The following is a 21862-nucleotide window of genomic DNA, read 5'->3' as shown; positions in this document are numbered from 1 at the left end:
AAGTCAGAGGAGAGTTTTGGGGATTTATTGTCCCTGATTCCTCGTTGCTTTACTGTTTCTGGAGTGTCTGTGTTTTCCTGTGGTCTAGCCCTTGTCATGTAACCTTTCTCTCACTGTTTGGCTCTCCCTGGGCTCAGTGAGCTTATTCTCTTCCTGGCCTCTTCAGGCTGTTGGTGGTAATGGCTTTCCACACCCCAGTCATCAGAAGCTTCCCTATCTCTCGTTCATTCCCTCTACCTGCCCACTCCTCTGTGAAGTGGCACTTCGTCAAACCCTCTCCAATTAAACCCATCTGAACATGCCTCTATTCCTTGCCAGTTCTCTGACAGATGCAGAGAAACAGTGCTAGGGCCTCTGAATGGGGGGGTGCCCATGGGGTTGAAGATGGCTGGAGTGGAACTAGTTGGTTAAGAAGGAAGTAGTCAGGGAGTTGGATGCTGGGAGTGAGTTCAGATGTTGTGCAGTCATTGGCCAGGAGATGGCAAAGGCATGATGGAGGGAGGGAGTGCTGAGGTGGATGGAGGAGGAATGCATTGGAAACGGGGAGTCAAGGCACCAGGAGGCTAGGATGCTTGACACACGCTTTACATGGATGTTCAGTCACCAAGAATGACTGGAGGAGTAGAATGGGAAGGGAGCCAGGGAATGAGCCAGGTGCTAATGTCTGACATAAATGAAGAGGAGTCAGAGAATTTAGCAGATGATTACCACAGGGGGATAGTGGGTGGTATAGTTGGAGGGCATGGGCTTCCAGAAGAGCTGGGGTTTTTGAGCGAGGGAGGAAAACTGTCATCAGCCATAAGGATCATGAAAAACACCCACTCCACCCCTGGTGGTATGTGAGGAGCGGGAGGGAAGAAACAGCCACCTCTTGACAAGGCACTAAGGAAAGCAGCTTTCAGTTTTCAGTCAGAGCTGTAGCTGGGTTTCGGCATAAGAGGATGAAGAAAATATACAGAAAGCAGTGGAACGTGCAGAGGATTTGGCAGTTGACACAGCTGGGGTCCCAGGGGATAAAGTAGAAGGGTTTAGGGGCTAGGGGCATGGCTTTTAGTTTAAGTCAGCAAAGGGATGAGCAGAATCATGTGGGGAAAGAGAAGATGGTGACAATGGATGACACTGGAGTTTTGCTTCTGGAGGGTACCAAGGTGGAGAGTGTTCCAGTATATGGTGGAATTATTCTCATGGTCTTTTAGGGGAAAGCAGGGAATCTGTTCTAATTTTAACTTTCTTTTTAGAATTGGCCTCTTAAGGAGTTTGTAAGGAGCGGTGACTGCCATTGAATCCTCTCAGAGTGGGTCACGGTAGTGGGGAACTTTGTCTTACCAAGGTCCTTGGGTTTCTGAAGGCTTGTTTCAAGCAGACTCAGGTATGTCCCACTCTGGGACCGATAGAAGCGAGGGTGAAGAGGGACTGTTGCATTTCCACCTCTCCTAGATGCCAGGAGGATGAAGGATGAGGAACTATTTGTTGCATGCCTACTACGTTACAGGTATTTTGCTTTCACATGGGTTAGAGCATTTAGTCTTCATGAAAACCCTATGAAATAGGTGTTATTATTTTAATTTTAACAGGGAAACTGAGGCTCAGAGAGGTTAAATAATTTGCCCCAAGTCACGGGGCTGGTAATCTGTTTGCCATACCCTTTCTTGTTTCATGTAAGTGCTCCTCCAGGAGCTTCACTTAGCAGGAAAAGGTTGAACTTGTAGGGAGAAATGACTGTCAACCTTAATCATTCCAGAGGATAGTCCTGCCCTGATGGAAACAGCACTTTTTTTTTTTTTTAAAGCAGGTCATTGATCTGTTTACATGCTATTGTTATATGATTTACAGTAAATATTTAAAATATAAAGTTGCATTCAGATGTAAGGAAGAAATTATATTTCTATGAGGAAGCAAATTCACTCCATTAATAGTTGGAAATTATATAATTTCCTTGAGTATAATTTTTACTGCTGTGGAAACAATAAACAAAATTCATAATGCTGTGTTGTTATTAGTAGGAAAGACTAGCAGGAGATGACACATCACACTTGGAGGGGGTTGAGGGAGAGCTGGCTGGTAATGGTTATGAAAGTCTGTGACCCCTCTAAACCACCCTGTGTCCCGCTAGGGTTAGGACTGTAATCTTCTGCCTCTAGAAGCTTAAGGGGCCCAAGGTAGAATTTCTCTCCTTTAAGCTATAACTTATTTCACTTTATTTAATTTTGCCTTATTTAACACATCAAGGGCCTGAGTCAAAGCTTCTCTGGGAGAAGGGAGATCAGTTTCATAGAGTGGTGCAAAGTGAAGATAGGGAAACAAGAGTGTACATGCTTCCAAGAAGTTTAGCTTTGAAGAGGAAGAGAGAGCAAGGTATGTACCTCAAGAGGAATAAAGGATCCAGGTAGGTTTTGTGTTTGCTTTTGAATGATGTGGCAGTTACACATGTTTAGATGACAAGAAGGAGGGATGAGAGGGAGAGGTTGAAGAAACTGGGGCAATGGGAAGAGGTGGGAAGGGACTGAGGTCTCTGTGGTTTGGGATCCACCAGAACATAGGTACAGAATTACATTTACGGAGGGGACACCAGTTTTCACACTGAAAGGAAGGAGTAAAGGCCAGGAGAGACAAGGCAGTCATGGATCCGAGAGTGGAGGTTCTCCCACATGGGTGATGAGATCAGGAGAAGCAGTGCAAGGAAGACTGGGAGCCAGATTCCTTTTCTGAATGAATGAATGAATGAATCGGGAGACTAAAGGAATAAGTGTGGAGGGAAAGATGGCTGAAGAAGCAGGGGTTTTTCAGGAGTAGGGTGGCTCTGTAATTGAAGAGGAAGGTCCTAAGAGAGCTGAAGGAGATTGGTGGTTTGAGGAGAGGGCTATGATACAGTCAAAGCAAGTGGTGAAGGGAATGTTTGGTCTAACAGGTGAAGATGAGGGGAGTTTATTTATAATGAGATGGTTTATATTAGTTATAATTTGTTTAGTTGCAAGTGACTGAAAAGTAGATATATTGGGCTAAAAGTTAACAGACTGGAAAAAAAATCTTCAGGAATTGGAGTGCATTGTGGATCTTAGAAACTAGAACCGGGAATTTGACCTCATCAGGACTCTCAACACATCTCCTTTTTTCTATCTTTTTTTTCAGCTTGCTTCATTCTTTCCCTGTTGTAATTGGAATTTATTTACATGGCAGAGAACACCGTAACTTGGAAGTTCTGTCAAAATAATCCCAAGGAGATACCCAGACTAGTCTGGCTTAGTAGCATGATCATTTCTGGGTCAATTTTTGGTCACCCTGTTGCTAGGGTGGGTGCGCTTATTACTGGAAGGTGTGGAGGAAGGGGTGTTGGGCAAAGAAGAACATGAACCACCACAGGTGCTCCAGAGAACATGATTCTGGAGGTCAAGGAACAGGAGGAAGTGGTTGGATCAGGGTGGAAAAATCCAGTAGCAGCATGAACATGAGTAAATGAAAGTAATAGAGGAGAGTGACTTGTACTTGAGGCAATGGCCAAGGACTATGGAGATGCACAGCAGGAAAAGACTTCTGAAATAATCTCAGCAGACACAGAAGAGGGGGTCTGTAGTTGGAATTTGTTGTGCTTTCGAGAGGGTCCTAGTTCTCAGGAACAGACAGGAAAATGGTAGTAAGTGGCTCCTGGGGAGGGTAACACATGCAGAACACAGCAGCGGATGTGAGGGCCGCTTCATGAGATAATTGGGCCATTATATCTGCCAGGGAGGCTGCCCAGTAGATCACTTTCACCTGAGGAGAAGGAACTAAGGAAAGCATCTTTCTGTGCAAAGTGCTTTCCTAAATGGCTTCTAACATTAGAAGCCCTGATGCCTCAGGGAATTTGTGACTAGTTGAACTGAGTCGATATTTTGGAGTCATCAAAACCGGTATATGGCTCAGTGCCTAGTAGAATCAAGGTCCTGGGGTGGTGGCCAAGGATTCTTTGGCCCTGTTTCCTTGTTTTCGTCAGCCTGTGTGCCCTAAGGCAAAGCCTATAGCACAGATGAAAACAACTAAATTGTATATAGACCGTTACAGCCTCCCAGGTGTTGTTGATACACATTATTTTTAACCTCCTATCAACCTGGAACCTAATGTTATTCCTATTTAAAGTAAGGAATCGGAGGCTCAGCAAAATAACTTAAGATTTTACAACCATCAAATTTTAATTCCCAAGATGAACAATGTGCATTTTATCTTATAAAAATCTCACAGTCTTCTGTAAGATTTTACCAAAGAGTAAACTAGGTGTTTTGTGGAGCTTAATTGGTATAAATCAAAGTGAAATAATCATAATAGGTGAATATATTCTGTTAACAATTACAGGAAAAGTAATAGCAACTAATACTTATTGGGTACCAAGGACTGTGCTAAACACTATGGATATTTAACAACCATAATGACTCCTTGAGTTCGGTACTGTTATTCCCCTGTTACTCTCCTTTTCTGCAGAGGAGGAATTGATTGGAAAATACTACTACTAAACCAGGACCAGTACCGCTACTACCGCAATGAATGGAAACAGGAGTAGGTCACATATGGGGAAATCCGTTAGTAGTTTATTTTGATTTGGGGCATGAGCACTAGGCTGGGGAAAAGAGAAAGGGCTCTGTCCCTGAGACTGTCTATGATAAATGTTTAGTTTTGTCCCTGTGAAACGAGGCACATTTATCCCTAGGCAATTTATTGCTTCTCCTGAGCATCACTCATAATCACTGACATTTTCTTTGGTTTTCAGATTGCATCTACATCCTCAAATTAGGACACAAATACTGCTCTGCTAAGTGGAGTGGGGATTAAAAGAAATGAGTGACCAAGAACTAATTCAGCCTGGGTGTGGAAGAACGGTGATGGTGATGCTATTTACCCAAAGGGTGAGTTGGGAGAGGACGGTAATCAGGAATGTGAAATTGTGGATGGTAGTGAGTTTCTTGCATTGATGCGTGGTCTTTGGGAGACAGCCAGGTGAAGAGTTTATGCATTTAGCAAAGGATTTAGGCCTGGGGCTTTGGTGAATGACTCAAGCTTAAGCATACATCTGGAAATTGTTCAACATGATGGCAATGGTTAACACCACTAAAATGGATTAGATCCTTGAGGTGGTGAATGAAAAGAAAGAACAATGTTATATAGTCTTGGGAGTATCCGTAGCAAAGGGGCTGAAAGGGGATCAGAAGCTTAATTATGTATATGGCTTTTAATAGCAATGATTTTCAGAGCGTTTCTCAAACAATAATTTCCTGTGAAGTCTCCATAAAATCTGAATGATGAAACTTTTCAGCCCACCAGACTTTTTCACTCTGTAATCCTAATAACTGATTTATTTTAGGCTTAAATGCTCTTGCAAGGAATGTGCTGGTCCAAAGGATAGGTCCAAATTATGAATTATTTCCCCTGAAATTGAAATTCATTAAAAAATACCGAAACAGACAAATAATAAAATGGGGAAAGAAAAGGAGAATAATTATATTAAAGAACTGAATTCTGGGGTGCCTGGGTGGCTCAGTCAGTGAAGCCTCCAGCTCCTGATTTCAGCTCAGATCATGATCTCACGATCATGGGATCGAGCCCCCGAGTTGGCCTCCACGCTCAGCAGGGAGCCTGCATGGGATTCTTGCTCTTCCTCTGCCCCTTCCCTCTCTCAAATAAATAAATAAATCTTAAAAAAAAACAAAACAAAACTGAATTCCAAGAAAAAATTGTTTTAAGACTGGCTTCCAGGAAGTCAAGGCAAAAAGTGATCATTGTGAATTATCTACATACCATCCCATGTACAGTTTTTGAAACATGGTTAATTATTAGCATCACATGAATGGGTCTTACAAAGGGTCTGGGAAGCTGTGTATTTTAAAAAATTTCCCTGGGTGATTTTGATGATTAGCCAAATTTGACAAATACTAGTCTAATAAAAGAAACATATCAGTTCACAGGAGAGAAAACCTTTTATCTAGCTCTGAAATCAGAAAGGGATTTCGTTCCATGGATACCAAAGAACATTGAATAATAAAATAGGCAATGTCCTCAATAGCTCTAAAAAAAAACAAAAACAAAAAAACCCCAAAAAAACCTCTCAAACAAACCCAGAGATTTTGTATGTATCTCACACTTACCTTTAACAAATTAAAACCAACAACACAATACTAAATTAGAATTCTCTTGATGTAGGAAAAAATCATCAGGGTTGATAGAAAAAAATTGTGTTCCTTGGTCCTCTTCAGAAATTCTGGTTCAGTAAATCTGCTTAGGGCCCAGAAATATGCATTTGAAATATTCAAGTGTCCCAGCTAATAGGGACACAAGTGGTCCAAGAGTACATTTTGTGCTGGGAGAATGGACTGCTGATAGTATTCCTGGAGGTTTCAGGTTTAGATGCAGAATTTTGAGATCTATCATTTGTGACAGACAATTTTACCATTTTTGAAAACTGACTTAGAGGAAGGAGGCTGGATTGGCTACTACCACAAAGTATGCTGGGAAGACTTCCGTGGTACAAAACCAGAGAACTTCTGTTAGTGAAAATTTTTCTTCAACCCTGGGGAAAACATGAAAAGCATAGGCTTTTCATGTTTCATGCTTCATTTGGCTCTAGTGTATCTGTCAGTCTCACCCTAAAGGGAGGAAGTGGATACTCAGTGGGTTAAAATCTTAGGGAATCATAGCAACAAACATGGGAAAAACTAATTGGTTGGTCTTTTAGTTGAGATGCACTTTCCTCCAAACACTTCAGTGCCAAAGATAGCACAGTATTAATATACTCACGTACAGGGGTGCCCGGGTGGCTCTGTCGTTAAGCATCTGTCTTAGGCTCAGGTCATGATCCTGGAGTCTTGGGATCGAGCCCTGAGTTGGGCCACACACTCAGTGGGAAGCCTGCTTCTTCCGTTCCCACTCCCCGTTTCTGTTCCTTCTCTCGCTCTCTGTCAAGTAAATAAATAAAATCGTTAAAAAAAATATACTCATGCACAAAGTAAGGTCATATACATGTATATAATACATACCTTATATAAATAAGGTCATATACATGTCCACCTTGCTGCAGCCTAACTTATATTTGAAAGCCTATGATTTGAAAAAAAATAGTTTTCTTCAGAAGAGTACTTTTTCGGGGTCATTAGCCACCCCGAAGTTCTTAAAAACACTAGTGAACATAAGTGAGGGAGTCTATCATATCAGTATTAGCTTTCCTGCACATTTTGTCGTAAGTAACTTAACGGACAATATAGAGTGTTAGCTGAAGTCTCTTGAGAGATAGAGGCAGAGTCTTTTCCTCTTTACATGGGCTAGTTACCGAATCCTAAATTCAGTTTAGATTTCAATAGGAGAAACTCGAACTATGATAGATCTTGAATACTGTACTATATTAGGGCTGGAATACAACGTTGGGATCTACCACACAGTTATAAATAGCACTCTGCTGGATTCCGGGTGACTTCAGGTCTAGTTATCTTTAGATGATTTTCATACTGCAGTGAAACTTTAAAGGTCACGGACGTCTTTGACTCCAGTTCAACCTTAATTCTCCAGGTTCTCCAGGATACTAGGGGCAGGATTTCCTCTTAGGGAAAACTTTATGCTTGACATTTATATCCATTAAGGAATATGAACTTGAAGATTCTTATCCTTAGGGCTATGAGAACACTAAATAAGCACGTATCTCTCATTGTTTCCAACTGCTGATAATTTTTGCAGGAGAAAATTCTATGACAAAAGTGCTTGCTCCACTGGACTAAAAGAGTTGGAACTCACCCATTGCATAGTATCAGGATTTTGACATTAAAATGTTTAGTTTATATCAAACCATTTACTTAATTTAAAAATTAAATAGCACTAACAGGAAAACTATTTCCCAATCTCTTTCTGTTTTTGAGATTCTTTTTCTGGCATTAGTAAAATGCTTATACTTCTATTTCCTGATTTGTTAATTTTAGACTTTATTGACTTTCTGTTATCTGAGCTGATGATTTAGCATTCTCAATCTCCCATTTCCTTTCTTCTATTACCCTAGACTATAATTTTTAGTCAGTGCTTACCTTATTATTGCCTTTGTAAAATTGCAGTGACAGATACTATTTCATAATTATTCCTTCCTTGCGTAGCTTTTGTTTTTTGGAATCCAATGATTGCCTCATGTTTTCCTCAGCAGTGTAGTTTTCTATTAACTGGTCATTGTTTCAGTTGGTCAACTAGGGCTGTTGTATGACCACCCAAAGGCTCAAACATACCAGAGAACCTGTCAGTTCCATTTTCCCCTCTGGAAATCTCTCTCTCGGAGCCCCCACTTCCTCCTGCTCCAATTTAGAGCAGGTTTTAGGCGCACCTTTGTCTTAGAACTTATTTTTGACATTTTTCTACATTGGATTTGCTATTTCAATTGTATACCTTTCTGTTTTTGTTCTTCTGGAGTACATTATCCAGCAGTTCCCTAAAGGGGCATGCAGATGATACATTTTGAGTCCTTGCACTCACACCATAGATTGGTTGGTTATAAACTTATCCGGCAAATAATTTCCTCCCTCAGATTTTTGAAGGCATTATGCCTTAATACACACTGTAAAAGGCAGTGCTGTTTTGATCAGACTCTAAGTGATTCCACACCCCCAATCCTACTACCATACCCACAACCCAGAATCTCTTAAGATCTCCTTTTTATCCCCATGGTCTGACATTTTATAATGTTATGACTTAGTGTGGATTGTTTTATCTTTTTTACATCAATGGTTATTAAGTAGACTCTCTCAGCTGAGACTCAGGTCCTTCAGTTCTAAGAAATTTTCGTATTTCTTTTTTGATAATTTCTGACTATTTTGGGTTTTTTCTGGAACCCCTAATACTTTAATATTATACCTCCTGGTTTCCTCCCAAAGTCTTCTATCTTTTCCCGTTTCCTATTTTTGTTTTGTTGTTGTTTTGTTTTCCTTAGACTTTCTCAACTTTGTTTCCCAAAATTTCTGTTTATTTTGGTTTTATTTTCTACTTTCCGAAGTTTTTTCATAGAACTGTTTTTCATAGTATCCTGTTGTTTCTTGTTTTACAAATTATAATACTTTTCCTCATCTAAGAATACTAATAATTAAAATATTTTTTCTTATACTGTCTTTTTCTCCCTATACTTGCTTGTTTTGTTCTTTCATTTCTGATGTACTTTGGATTTCGGTTTATATTGAGAGATACTGACTGGAAAGTGTATGTATGTGTGGGTAGGTGAATGGAAGGGTTTGTCAGACGGTAGGCTTCACTGTAGGGAGATGGGCCATTCTGTTGTAGAATCCATATATAAATGTATGTTAAGAATTTTTAGTCTGTACCATTCACTTTCCCTAGAGATGAAATTCTCAATCTTCCACCTCGGAGCCATCTGCTTGGAAGCCACTGTTCTGGGGACAGGTAAGGAAAGGGGGATAGATGTTTACTGTTTTTTCACTTTTTTTTTTTTTTCTGCCTTTCACTTCCAAGAATAAACTTTGGTTTCTTTTCTGGGGTAGCAGTTGCCTGGCTGTGTAGCACTCAGGTATGTTGCACATAGAAGCTTTCAACAATCCCACTTTTAGAACAGAGCACTGCCCCCACCTTCTGCAGCACCTGGTGCCTCTAGGCCCTAACCTCTCAAGGGGTTGTTATGGTGAATTGGCTTTCTTCCCTCCTACAGTAATTTTAGACTATCATTGTATCACTGCCCTAGCTCTGTCTGCAGTCTTTCAAAATTTGGTTATAATCTGTGCAATCCCCTCTTGCACTCTGTCTTCTCTGGTTTGTACCTTTTAGTGTGTGTTTTTTAAAAATCATAACTCTGTACACTTAATATGTATTTTTTTATTGGCTCTTGGAAAGGAGTAGCAATAAACATGTGGTAAGTCTGCCATAAATTGTACTAAATAGAATTACATTTTCAAAGAATAATGCTTAATGTTTTTTGAAACTGCCTATAATTAATGGATTTTAATGTGGATTTGTTGAGGATTCAGAATATTAACATTTATGAGCAATCTTTCAGGGTAAAATTGGTAATATGCAGTAACAATATAATATTTTTGAGAATTCAGTGTCATAAAATCCAATAACGAGTAAAATAAACATAAACAGCACATAAAAAAAGTCTTCCTTTAATACTATTGACCTTTTTTTTGGGCTGCTAAAACACCTCTGTCCTAGTGATTATCCTATCCTTGATCAAGCTTTCTTATAGTTTTGGTATCTTTCCAGAGGTGTTTTCTGCATACACAAGTGAATAAACTTATATCTATCCCTCCTCCATTCTCCATTTTAATTCCAAATGTTTCAGAAGGCCCAGCATCAAGGCAGCTGGAGCTAAGATGTTCACAATCAATATTTCAAATATTGAACTTTTATTTTTCAAAACAAAGTGTCCTTTCAACGCTCCCCCTCCCCAAGTGGATTGGGGGAAAAGCCTGATTATGGTACATTTTCCTGTTCCAACAATTCCTGGAAGCTGGTAGCAAGTTTCATGCTGATCCATGCTCTGGTAAGCAAGGAGGGACTTGCAAGGGAGGGGGACACCAATGTATAGTACTGGCAGAATTAAGAAACATCTGCATTTGAATCTTTTCTCATTTTCTCTAGGATTTTAGCTTCCCTGCTACTAGCCAATTTTTGTGACTTTTTCTTGAAGTGACAATCTGGAGGTATGAAAACACTCCCAGATAACTTAAAAACACACACAAAAAATCTCACAGAAACACACAGAAAAGATTCGGTTTGCATGGAGTTGGTCCAGTCATTCTGTGAGCTACTGCAGAGAACTGTTTTATATACATTGGAAGGAAAGGAAAGCTATTCAGTAAGGAATCAATATTGCTCCAGAATCTTCTTGTGACTCTTCATTATCTGAGAACAGTTCTCACTCATTCTGGCCACAGTGGTAGACATGTCATCAAAGCTGGGCCAAATGTAGTATGTCATGTTCTGTAGATCACAGAGACTGGCCCAAGGACTGGATAATGAGCCAATGTAAATCATTGAGTCCTTCCCGTAGGGTTTTCCAAACTGAAGGTGAAAGAACCAGTTTTGCCTGCTGCTTATGGAGTGGTTAGGCTCTGAGTCCAGAGCTGCCCATAGCCGTGTCCTTTGCCATGTGATGAAGCCAATCTGCTCTGGGGTCTCTGACATGCGAAAAAGGAAATAGGAATGAGAGGTTTGGGTTGTATTGATGGGATCCAAATCTTCGTCTTTGTTCACAAGCCTGGCTCTACCCTTATCCTTCTAGGTTACACGTGTCAACGAACTTTGCTTAAGCTAGTTGAAAATAAGTTTCTGTCAGCTGCAGCAAAATATATTGTACCTATTAGCCCCAGCTCCATAGATCAAAGTGCCTTCTAGGTATCTCCCTTTGGATGTTCCTTGGTACTTCAAATTCATCTGCAGTAGAATGCAGCTTTCCTTCCTTACCCATTCTACATACTCCATTTCCTTTATTTTTTTTATCTTGATCATCAGGTCAGCATCTACTCAGCTGTCCAAGCCAGAAACCAAAGCTCTACTAGACTTCTCCCTTTCTACTTGATCCCCATCCTTCAAGATCTAGTAGTTTCTTTTTTTTTTTTTATTAATTTTATTTTTTATAAACATATATTTTTATCCCCAGGGGTACAGGTCTGTGAATCACAGGTTTACACACTTCACAGCACTCACCATAGCACATACCCTCCCCAGTGTCCATAATCCCACCCCCCTCCCAACCCCCCTCCCCCCATCCACCCTCAGTTTGTTTTGTGAGATTAAGAGTCACTTATGGTTTGTCTCCCTCCCAATCCCATTTTGTTTCATTTACTCTTCTCCTACCCCCTTAACCCCCCATGTTGCACTCCTCTCCCTCATATCAGGGAGATCATATGATAGTTGTCTTTCTCCGATTGACTTATTTCGCTAAGCATGATACCCTCTAGTTCCATCCACGTCGTCGCAAATGGCAAGATTTCATTTCTTTTGATGGCTGCATAGTATTCCATTGTGTATATATACCACATCTTCTTTATCCATTCGTCTGTTGATGGACATCTAGGTTCTTTCCATAGTTTGGCTATTGTAGACATTGCTGCTATAAACATTCGGGTGCACGTGCCCCTTCGGATCACTACGTTTGTATCTTTAGGGTAAATACCCAGCAGTGCAATTGCTGGGTCATAGGGTAGTTCTATTTTCAACATTTTGAGGAACCTCCATGCTGTTTTCCAGAGTGGTTGCACCAGCTTGCATTCCCACCAACAGTGTAGGAGGGTTCCCCTTTCTCCGCATCCTCGCCAGCATCTGTCATTTCCTGACTTGTTAATTTTAGCCATTCTGACTGGTGTGAGGTGATATCTCATTGTGGTTTTGATTTGTATTTCCCTGATGCCGAGTGATGTGGAGCACTTTTTCATGTGTCTGTTGGCCATCTGGATGTCTTCTTTGCAGAAATGTCTGTTCATGTCCTCTGCCCATTTCTTGATTGGATTATTTGTTCTTTGGGTGTTGAGTTTGCTAAGTTCTTTATAGATTTTGGACACTAGCCCTTTATCTGATATGTCATTTGCAAATATCTTCTCCCATTCTGTCAGTTGTCTTTTGGTTTTGTTAACTGTTTTCTTTGCTGTGCAAAAGCCTTTGATCTTGATAAAATCCCAATAGTACATTTTTGCCCTTGCTTCCCTTGCTTTTGGCGATGTTCCTAGGAAGATGTTGCTGCGGCTAAGGTCGAAGAGGTTGTTGCCTGTGTTCTCCTCAAGGATTTTGATGGATTCCTTTCTCACATTGAGATCCTTCATCCATTTTGAGTCTATTTTCGTGTGTGGTGTAAGGAAATGATCCAATTTCATTTTCTGCATGTGGCTGTCCAATTTTCCCAACACCATTTATTGAAGAGGCTGTCTTTTTTCCATTGGACATTCTTTCCTGCTTTGTCGAAGATTAGTTGACCATAGAGTTGAGGGTCTATTTCTGGGCTCTCTATTCTGTTCCATTGATCTATGTGTCTGTTTTTGTGCCAGTACCATGCTGTCTTGATGATGACAGCTTTGTAATAGAGCTTGAAGTCCGGAATTGTGATGCCACCAACTTTGGCTTTCTTTTTCAATATTCCTTTGGCTGTTCGAGGTCTTTTCTGGTTCCATATAAATTTTAGGATTATTTGTTCCATTTCTTTGAAAAAAATGGATGGTATTTTGATAGGAATTGCATTAAATGTGTAGATTGCTTTAGGTAGCATAGACATTTTCACAATATTTATTCTTCCAATCCAGGAGAATGGAACATTTTTCCATTTCTTTGTGTCTTCCTCAATTTCTTTCATGAGTACTTTATAGTTTTCTGTGTATAGATTCTTAGTCTCTTTGGTTAGGTTTATTCCTAGGTATCTTATAGTTTTGGGTGCAATTGTAAATGGGATGGACTCCTTAATTTCTCTTTCTTCTGTCTTGTTGTTGGTGTAGAGAAATGCAACTGATTTCTGTGCATTGATTTTATATCCTGACACTTGACTGAATTCCTGTACAAGTTCTAGCAGTTTTGGAGTGGAGTCTTTTGGGTTTTCCACATATAGTATCATATCATCTGCGAAGAGTGATAGTTTGACTTCTTCTTTGCCGATTTGGATGCCTTTAATTTCCTTTTGTTGTCTGATTGCTGAGGCTAGGACTTCTAGTACTATGTTGAATAGCAGTGGTGATAACGGACATCCCTGCCGTGTTCCTGACCTTAGCAGAAAAGCTTTCAGTTTTTCTCCATTGAGAATGATATTTGCGGTGGGTTTTTCATAGATGGCTTTGATAATATTGAGGTATGTGCCCTCTATCCCTACACTTTGAAGAGTTTTGATCAGGAAGGGATGCTGTACTTTGTCAAATGCTTTTTCAGCATCTATGGAGAGTATCATATGGTTCTTGTTCTTTCTTTTATTAATGTGTTGTATCACATTGCTTGATTTGTGGATGTTGAACCAGCCTTGCAGTCCTGGAATAAATCCCACTTGGTCGTGGTGAATAATCCTTTTAATGTACTGTTGAATCCTATTGGCTAATATTTTGGCGAGAATTTTTGCATCTGTGTTCATCAAGGATATTGGTCTGTAGTTCTCTTTTTTGATGGGATCCTTGTCTGGTTTTGGGATCAAGGTGATGCTGGCCTCATAAAATGAGTTTGGAAGTTTCCCTTCTATTTCTATTTTTTGGAACAGTTTCAGGAGAATAGGAATTAGTTCTTTAAATGTTTGGTAGAATTCCCCCAGGAAGCCATCTGGCCCTGGGCTTTTGTTTGTTTGGAGATTTTTGATGACTTTTCAATCTCCTTACTGGTTATGGGTCTGTTCAGCCTTTCTATTTCTTCCTGGTTCAGTTGTGGTAGTTTATATGTCTCTAGGAATGCATCCTTCCAGATTGTCAAATTTGTTGGCGTAGAGTTGCTCATAGTATGTTCTTATAATTGTCTGTATTTCTTTGGTGTTCGTTGTGATCTCTCCTCTTTCATTCATGATTTTATTTATTTGGGTCCTCTCTCTTTTCTTTTTGATAAGTCTGGCCAGGGGTTTATCAATCTTATTAATTCTTTCAAAGAACCAGCTCCTAGTTTCGTTGATTTGTTCTATTGTTTTTTTGGTTTCTATTTCATTGATTTCTGCTCTGATCTTTATGATTTCTCTTCTCCTGCTGGGTTTAGGGTTTCTTTCTTGTTCTTTCTCCAGCTCCTTTAGGTGTAGGGTTAGGTTGTGTACCTGAGACCTTTCTTGTTTCTTGAGAAAGGCTTGTACCGCTATATATTTTCCTCTCAGGACTGCCTTTGTTGTGTCCCACAGATTTTGAACCGTTGTGTTTTCATTATCTTTTGTTTCCATGAATTTTTTCAATTCTTCTGTAATTTCCTGGTTGACCCATTCATTCTTTAGAAGGATGCTGTTTAGTCTTCATGTATTTGGGTTCTTTCCAAATTTCCTCTTGTGATTGAGTTCTAGCTTCAGAGCATTGTGATCTGAAAATATGTAGGGAATGATTCCAATCTTTTGATAACGGTTGAGACCTGATTTAGGACCAAGAATGTGATCTATTCTGGAGAATGTTCCATGTGCACTAGAGAAGAATGTGTATTCTGTTGCTTTGGGATGAAAAGTTCTGAATATATCTGTGATGTACATCTGGTCCAGTGTCATTTAAGGCCTTTATTTCCTTGTTGATCTTTTGCTTGGATGATCTGTCCATTTCAGTGAGGGGAGTGTTAAAGTCCCCTACTATTATTGTATTATTGTTGATCTGTGTCTTTGATTTTGTTATTAATTGGTTTATATAGTTGGCTGCTCCCACATTAGGGGCATAGATATTTAAAATTGTTAGATCTTCTTGTTGGATAGTTCCTTTGAGTATGATATAGTGTCCTTCCTCATCTCTTATTGTAGTCTTTGGCTTAAAATCTAATTGATCTGATGGGCACCTGGGTGGCTCAGTGGTTAAGCCTCTGCCTTCGGCTCAGGTCATGATCTCAGGGTCCTGGGATCGAGTCCCACATCGGGCTCTCTGCTCTGCAGGGAGCCTGCCAGAGAGCCTGCTTCCTCCTCTCTCTCTCTCTGCTTGCCTCTCTGCCCACTTGTGATCTCTCTCTGTCAAATAAATAAAAAAAAAATCTTTAAAAAAAAATCTAATTGATCTGATATAAGGATTGCCACTCCTGCTTTCTTCTGATGTCCATTAGCATGGTAAATCCTTTTCCACCCCCTCACTTCAAATCTGGAGGTGTCTTCAGGTTTAAGATGAGTTTCTTGTAGGCAACATATAGATGGGTTTTGTTTTTTTATCCATTCTGATACCCTGTGTCTTTTGATTGGGGCATTTAGCCCATTAACATTCAGGATAAGTATTGAGAGATATGAATTTAGTGCCATTGTATTGCCTGTAAGGTGACTGTTATTGTATATTGTCTCTGTTTCTTTCTGATCTACTACTTTTAGGGTCTCTCTTTGCTTAGAGGACCCCTTTCAATATTTCCAGTAGAGCTGGTTTGGTATTTGCAAATTCTTTCAGTTTTTGTTTGTCCTGGAAGTTTTTAATCTCTCCTTCTATTTTCAATGATAGCCTAGCTGGATATAGTATTCTTGGCTGCATGTTTTTCTCATTTAGTACTCTGAATATATCATGCCAGCTCTTTCTGGCCTGCCAGGTCTCTGTGGATAAGTCTGCTGCCAATCTAATATTTTTACCATTGTACGTTACAGACTTCTTTTCCCTGACTGCTTTCAGGATCTTCTCTTTGTCACTAAGACTTGTCAATTTTACTATTAGGTGACGGGGTGTGGACCTATTCTTATTGACTTGAGGGGGGTTCTCTGAACCTCCTGGATTTTGATGCTTGTTCCCTTTGCCATATTGGGGAAATTCTCTCCAATAATTCTCTCCAATATACCTTCTGCTCCCGTCTCTGTTTCCTCTTCTTCTGGAATCCCAATTATTCTAATGTTGTTTGGTCTTATGGTGTCACTTATCTCTTGAATTCTCCCCTCGTGATCCAGTAGCTGTTTGTCCCTCTTTTGCTCAGCTTCTTTATTCTCTGTCATTTGGTCTTCTATATCGCTAATTCTTTCTTCTGCCTCATTTATCCTAGCCGTCAGAGCCTCCGTTTTTGTTTGCACCTCATTAATAGCTTTTTTGATTTCAACTTGGTTAGATTTTAGTTCTTTTATTTCTCCAGAAAGGGCTTTTATATCTCCCGAGAGGGTTTCTCTAATATCTTCCATGCCTTTTTCGAGCCCGGCTAGAACCTTGAGAATTGTCATTCTGAACTCTGGATCTGACATATTACCAATGTCTGTATTGATTAGGTCCCTAGCTTTGGTACTGCCTCTTGTTCTTTTTTTTTTGTGGTGAATTTTTCCGCCTTGTCATTTTGTCCAGATAAGAGTATATGAAGGAGCAAGTAAAATACTAAAAGGGTGGCAACAACCCCAGGAAAATATGCTTTAGCCAAATCAGAAGAGATCCCAAATCGTGGGGGGGGGGGGGGGGGGGGGAGAAAGGGGATAAAAAGAGGTTCAGAAAGAAAGAAAAAAAATTAAAAAAAGAAAACCAATAAAGAAAAAGTATAAAAAGGAAAAAAAAATATATATTAGATAAACTAGTTAAAAAACGTTAAAAAAAAGGGTAAAAGTTCAAAAAATTTAGCAGAAGAAGAAAAAAAATTGAAAAAGAAAAGAAAAAAAAATTAATTTAACTGCAAGGATAAAGAATCATGGGGAGAAAGCCATGAGTTCCATGCTTTGCTTTCTCCTCCTCTGGAATTCCACCGCTCTCCTTGGTATTGAAACTACACTCCTTGGTAGGTGAACTTGGTCCTGGCTGGGTTTCTTGCTGATCTTCTGGGGGAGGGGCCTGTTGTAGTGATTCTCAAGCATCTTTACCCCAGGCGGAGTTGCACCGCCCTTACCCGGGGCCGGGCTGAGTAATCCGCTTGGGTTGCTTTCGGGAGCTTTTGTTCCCTGAGCGCTTTCCGTAGAGTTCCGGAGGGCGGGAATGAAGATGGCGGCCTCCTGGTCTCCGGCCCGGAGGAGCCGAGAGCCCGGGGCCCCACTCCATAGTGCGCCCCCAGAGAACAGCGCCCAATGACTCCCGCCACCCTGGCCTCCGGCCGCGCTCCGAGCTGACCGAGCCTCTGACCGGTTCAAGGTTACCCCGAGCTGAGAGTCACTCCTCGGCTCTGTCTCTGTAGCCGGCTTCCCCGTTCTAATACCTGTGAGCTCTGCAACACTCAGACACCCCCGATCCTTCTGTGACCCTGCGGGACCTGAGGCCACTCTGACCCCACGTGGGCTTCACCCCGATTAAGTCTCTGGAGCGATGTCCCTTAGCAGAACAGACTTTTAAAAGTCCCGATTTTGTGCTCCGTTGCTCCACCGCTCGCCGGGAGCCGGCCCCTTCCCCCGTGGTCTCTTCCTGTCGCTTTGGATTCACTTCTCCGTCAGTCCTACCTTGCAGAAAGTGTTTGATTTTCTGTTTCTAGAGTTGCTGTTCTTCTTCTCTTCGATCTCCCGTTGGATTTGTAGGTGTTTATAATCTTTAGATAAGCTATCTAGCTGATCTCCCGCTACCTGAAGTAGTCTCAGCCTGCTACTTCTCCACCATCTTGACTCCTCCCTCAAGATCTAGTAGTTTCTAAGTGCTGTTCCTTTTCATAAAATTTTTAAGATATTTATTTATTTATTTGACAGAGAAATCACAAGTAGGCAGAAGGGCAGGCTGAGAGAGAGGGAGAAGCAGGCTCCCTGCTGAGCAGAGAGCCTGATGTGGGGCTCTGTCCCAGGACCCTCGGATCATGACCTGAGCCAAAGGCAGAGGCTTAACCCACTGAGCCATCAGGTGCCCCCCTTTTCATAAATATTGGTCATATCTGTTACCCTGTATTCTATTACCTTTGAAACCCCTTCTGCTGCTTTTTGGCTTCTCCCACTGACCGAAAAGGCCCAATCTCAGAACCCTTACCCCATCCACTGTTGAATGGGTTCCCTTTTAGTCCCAGATGATTGGTCTAGCATAGTTACCATAAAGGCTGGTCAATAATATAAGACACAATGTCAGGAAAGCTCTTTTAAACAGGGACAGTGAAGATTAATTACATCAAGCAGGTCCTTTTCTATGAGTCTGAGTCCCATGGAGGGCTATTCAGTTGTTGCAAAACATAAGTTGAAGATACACAGAGAGAAGGCAGAGGTGATGACAAGGAGAACGTAACTCTTGAGTAAACAGAAAATGTGCAAGCAGAAGCTGTGAGTAATCCAAAACTACGGGGTATATTGAATGGAGGATAAAGTAATTGGCTGATATGAGAGAAACGAAGAGATGAAATTACCACATTGGTTGGGGACAAACTCTTGCTTTTGAGGAAGGAACAAAGTTAAGACTAGAACTGCTCTGGACTGTGCTTAGCCTCTTAATTCCTTAATTATGCATGCTCCAGTCTTTGTGAAGCATGGCTGGATGACAGTACATTGATTCCTGTGAAATTTCTGTGTTCCCGAACTGCTGCCTATTTCTAAGACCTCAAGCCACAAAAATGATCTACCCTAGCTATAGAACTTAGTTCCCCAACTGTGTGACACTCTGCCATCTCTCTGTTTATGTGCATATACTATTTCTTCTAACTGGAATAATAATTCTCATCTCCTAAATATTTCTAATTTCTTTACCTGGATCTGGATACCGCTTTACTCATCTTTGAAGACTGAGCTCAGGCTCCTCTAAGCTTTCTATAACCCAACCAAATTTAATGGTATTCTGTATTGTGACTGTGCATCTCCATGACTGCTTTTGAGGGTAGAGAAACTCTTTTGTTCCCCAATGTGTCCCCAGTGCCTGATCCAGTACCCAGCACAAAGCAGATACTCAGTGGATGCCATTGTTTTTGTTAAAGGTCAATTGCCTAGACTCTTTCAAAAACCAGGAACTTTAAGGGCCTTCCATTATCATCCCTCATCCAGTAGCTCCAATTGTAGTTGTGCCATGGTTCCTTAAAAAGACAATGATTACATGGCTTTGTGCAGACTTCTTCAGTTCAGAATGCCTTCTCTTCCCTGTCCCCTAACTCCTTGCAAGAACAGAAGTAGGGAGACCAGAGTTATGGAATTTTGCAGTTATTAATGAAAGAGAGGATGACTGCCTGGACTAAGGAGCACTGGTGGAATAAGAGGTAGAGACAAAAAATTCTAGAGCTGGAACAGTCAAGAAGTACTTGAAGAATTGGATGAGATGAGGAATGGGGGCATGTCAAAAATAACTACTGGGTTTTTCTGGTTTGATCAACTGGTATAGTCAGAGATAGGTAAGAATGGAGGAGATGCAAATTAAGAGGTTTCTCAACATTTACATACATAATCAGATTTCTTGTCTAAATTTTGCTGATACATGCTATACTTAGGAAATGGGAATACTGATTTGTTTTTCTGGGTGGTGTTGGGGAAAATACTTAGTTATTTTTTTAATTTATCATTTTAACTATTTTAAAGTATACTGTTTAGTGGCTTTAAGTACATTCACATTGTTTTTGTGTAATCATGAGTACCATCCATTTCTAGAACTTTTTTTCATCTTCTCAAATTGCAGTTTCTTGTCCACTAAACACTAACTGCCCATTTCTCCCTCTCTCCTAGTCCCTGGCATCCACCATTATACTTTTTGTCTCTATGAATCTGACTACTCTAGGTACCTCAAATGAGAGTATAGTATTTGTCCTTTTGTACTGGCTTATATCACTTAGAATAATGTCTTCAAGTTTCATCCATATTGCAGCATATGTCAGAATCTCCTTCCTTTTTAAGGCTGAATAATATTCCATTGTCTGTATAGACACCATTTTATTTATCCATTCATCCTTCAATGGACACTTGGGTTTCTTCCACCTTTGGCTATTGTGAGTAACACTGCCATGAACCTGGGTGTGCAAATATCTGTACCAGTCCTTGTTTTCAATTCTTTTGGGTATATCCTAGAAGTGGAATTGCTAGATCATATGTTTAATTTTTGAGGAAGCACCATAATGTTTTCCATAGCAGCTCTACCATTTTATATTCCCACCAGTAGTGCACAAGCGTTCCATTTTCTCCACATTCTCCCCAACACTTTTATTATTTTTTATTATAATAGCCAACCTATTAAGTGAGTGAAGTGGTATGTCATTGTGGTCTTAATTTGCATTTCCCTAATGATTAGTGACATTGAACATATTTTCATGTGCTTACTGGCCACCTGTATATATTATTTGGAGAAATGTCTATTTAAGTCCTTTGCCCATTTCAGAATGGAATTATTTTTGTTGTTATTGTTGTGGAGTTCACAGTTATTTTGTAATATGAAATGGGTTTTAGGAATAAAACAGGTCTCTAAGGCATGAAAACAAGTGTTACATATAGTAGGACAATGCTAGGGACCTTGGGAAAAGGGGCAGAAAAAGGTGAGGATGTCAAAGAAAGTTTAAAAAAAAATGTTAAAGTTTTAGCTTTAGTAAAGAATTAAAAAAAAGGACATTCTCAGGATTCTGAGCTCATTTTAGTACAGTAGTTTGGCAACCTTATGGGTTAAATAAGCATTGCTGGCTACCCTGAGAACCTAACCACTATATTTAAGAACACTACTTGCATAAAAAATGCCCTTTCTTACAAATCTTCTAGTTAAAAAACAACAACAAACTTTTGGTATATAATTCATATATATGATGACTGTTTATATACTAAAATCTAAACTTGAAAACTAAGTTAGTTATACTAATGGATTATAGAAATAACTATCATATAATGCTTTTAATTAGGAATTTAATATTTTTTAATTACCATAAGTTGATGTTTATGAATCATTTGTGAGATACATTATAAAAAATACACAGGATACAGAGCTATAGAACTAAAGCCAAATCATAATACGATTGATAGAAACATGAAAACAAAGCTATTATCTACAGATAGAAATAAAGAAGGATTACATAGAAATCTGTTAACTGAAGCAGCTGGAGAAAACACTATTATTAGCCATTTGTAATAGATAACGAATCTCCAAGAATAATGCCCAGTTTAACTTAAATAAATTTTATGATTTTTAAAGTAGCCATAAATCTGCTGAACTTGGATAAACTGTTGGATTCTGAGTTTTTGGTAAAATGTTATAACACTCCGATTAGATAAATAACCTATATTATATGTGTAAAATGTAATATATATTTTAGAAGAAGTAACATATTATTTTAAAGTATATCTAGGGCTATTTTCAATGTTCTACACTCTATATTCATTGTAAATAACTGTAGTTGAGAAAACATACCATTCTCTAAAAATAAAAACAAAAAGCTTTCATTAATCTGAAACTAAAGATTAGCTTTCCATTTCTTGTCAGGATCCGTGTTGCTAGCTGTGGAA

General features: G+C 39.8%; 1 protein-coding gene and 1 long non-coding RNA gene across 6 annotated transcripts in view; one reads left to right on the top strand and one right to left on the bottom strand.

The window, feature by feature from the left end:
• Positions 1-21862, top strand: part of LOC125096895 (uncharacterized) — a 49685-nt gene that overhangs the window by 4248 nt on the left and 23575 nt on the right. For 3 of the 4 annotated variants that reach the window (XR_007126432.1, XR_007126434.1, XR_007126433.1), the window contains exons 2-3: positions 4739-4874; positions 9322-9384. This is a non-coding gene — a long non-coding RNA (uncharacterized LOC125096895). The remainder of the gene's footprint in view (positions 1-4738; positions 4875-9321; positions 9385-21862) is intronic. The other variant, XR_007126431.1, reaches the window with a different exon arrangement.
• The window catches only part of LACTB2 (lactamase beta 2), a 39511-nt gene continuing 24547 nt past the window's right edge, over positions 6899-21862 (bottom strand). The window contains exon 7 of one of the 2 annotated variants that reach the window (XM_047724023.1): positions 6899-6917. In XM_047724023.1, coding sequence (XP_047579979.1) covers positions 6916-6917 — 2 coding nt within the window. In that variant the 3' untranslated portion in view covers positions 6899-6915. Of the gene's footprint in view, positions 6918-21257; positions 21855-21862 lie in introns of those variants that run through there. The other variant, XM_047724021.1, reaches the window with a different exon arrangement.

This window comes from Lutra lutra, chromosome 4 (assembly GCF_902655055.1).
Source record: "Lutra lutra chromosome 4, mLutLut1.2, whole genome shotgun sequence".
Classification (NCBI taxonomy): domain Eukaryota; kingdom Metazoa; phylum Chordata; class Mammalia; order Carnivora; family Mustelidae; genus Lutra; species Lutra lutra.
Note: the sequence above shows the minus strand (reverse complement) of the source record. Positions and strands in the feature narration are given on the sequence as shown.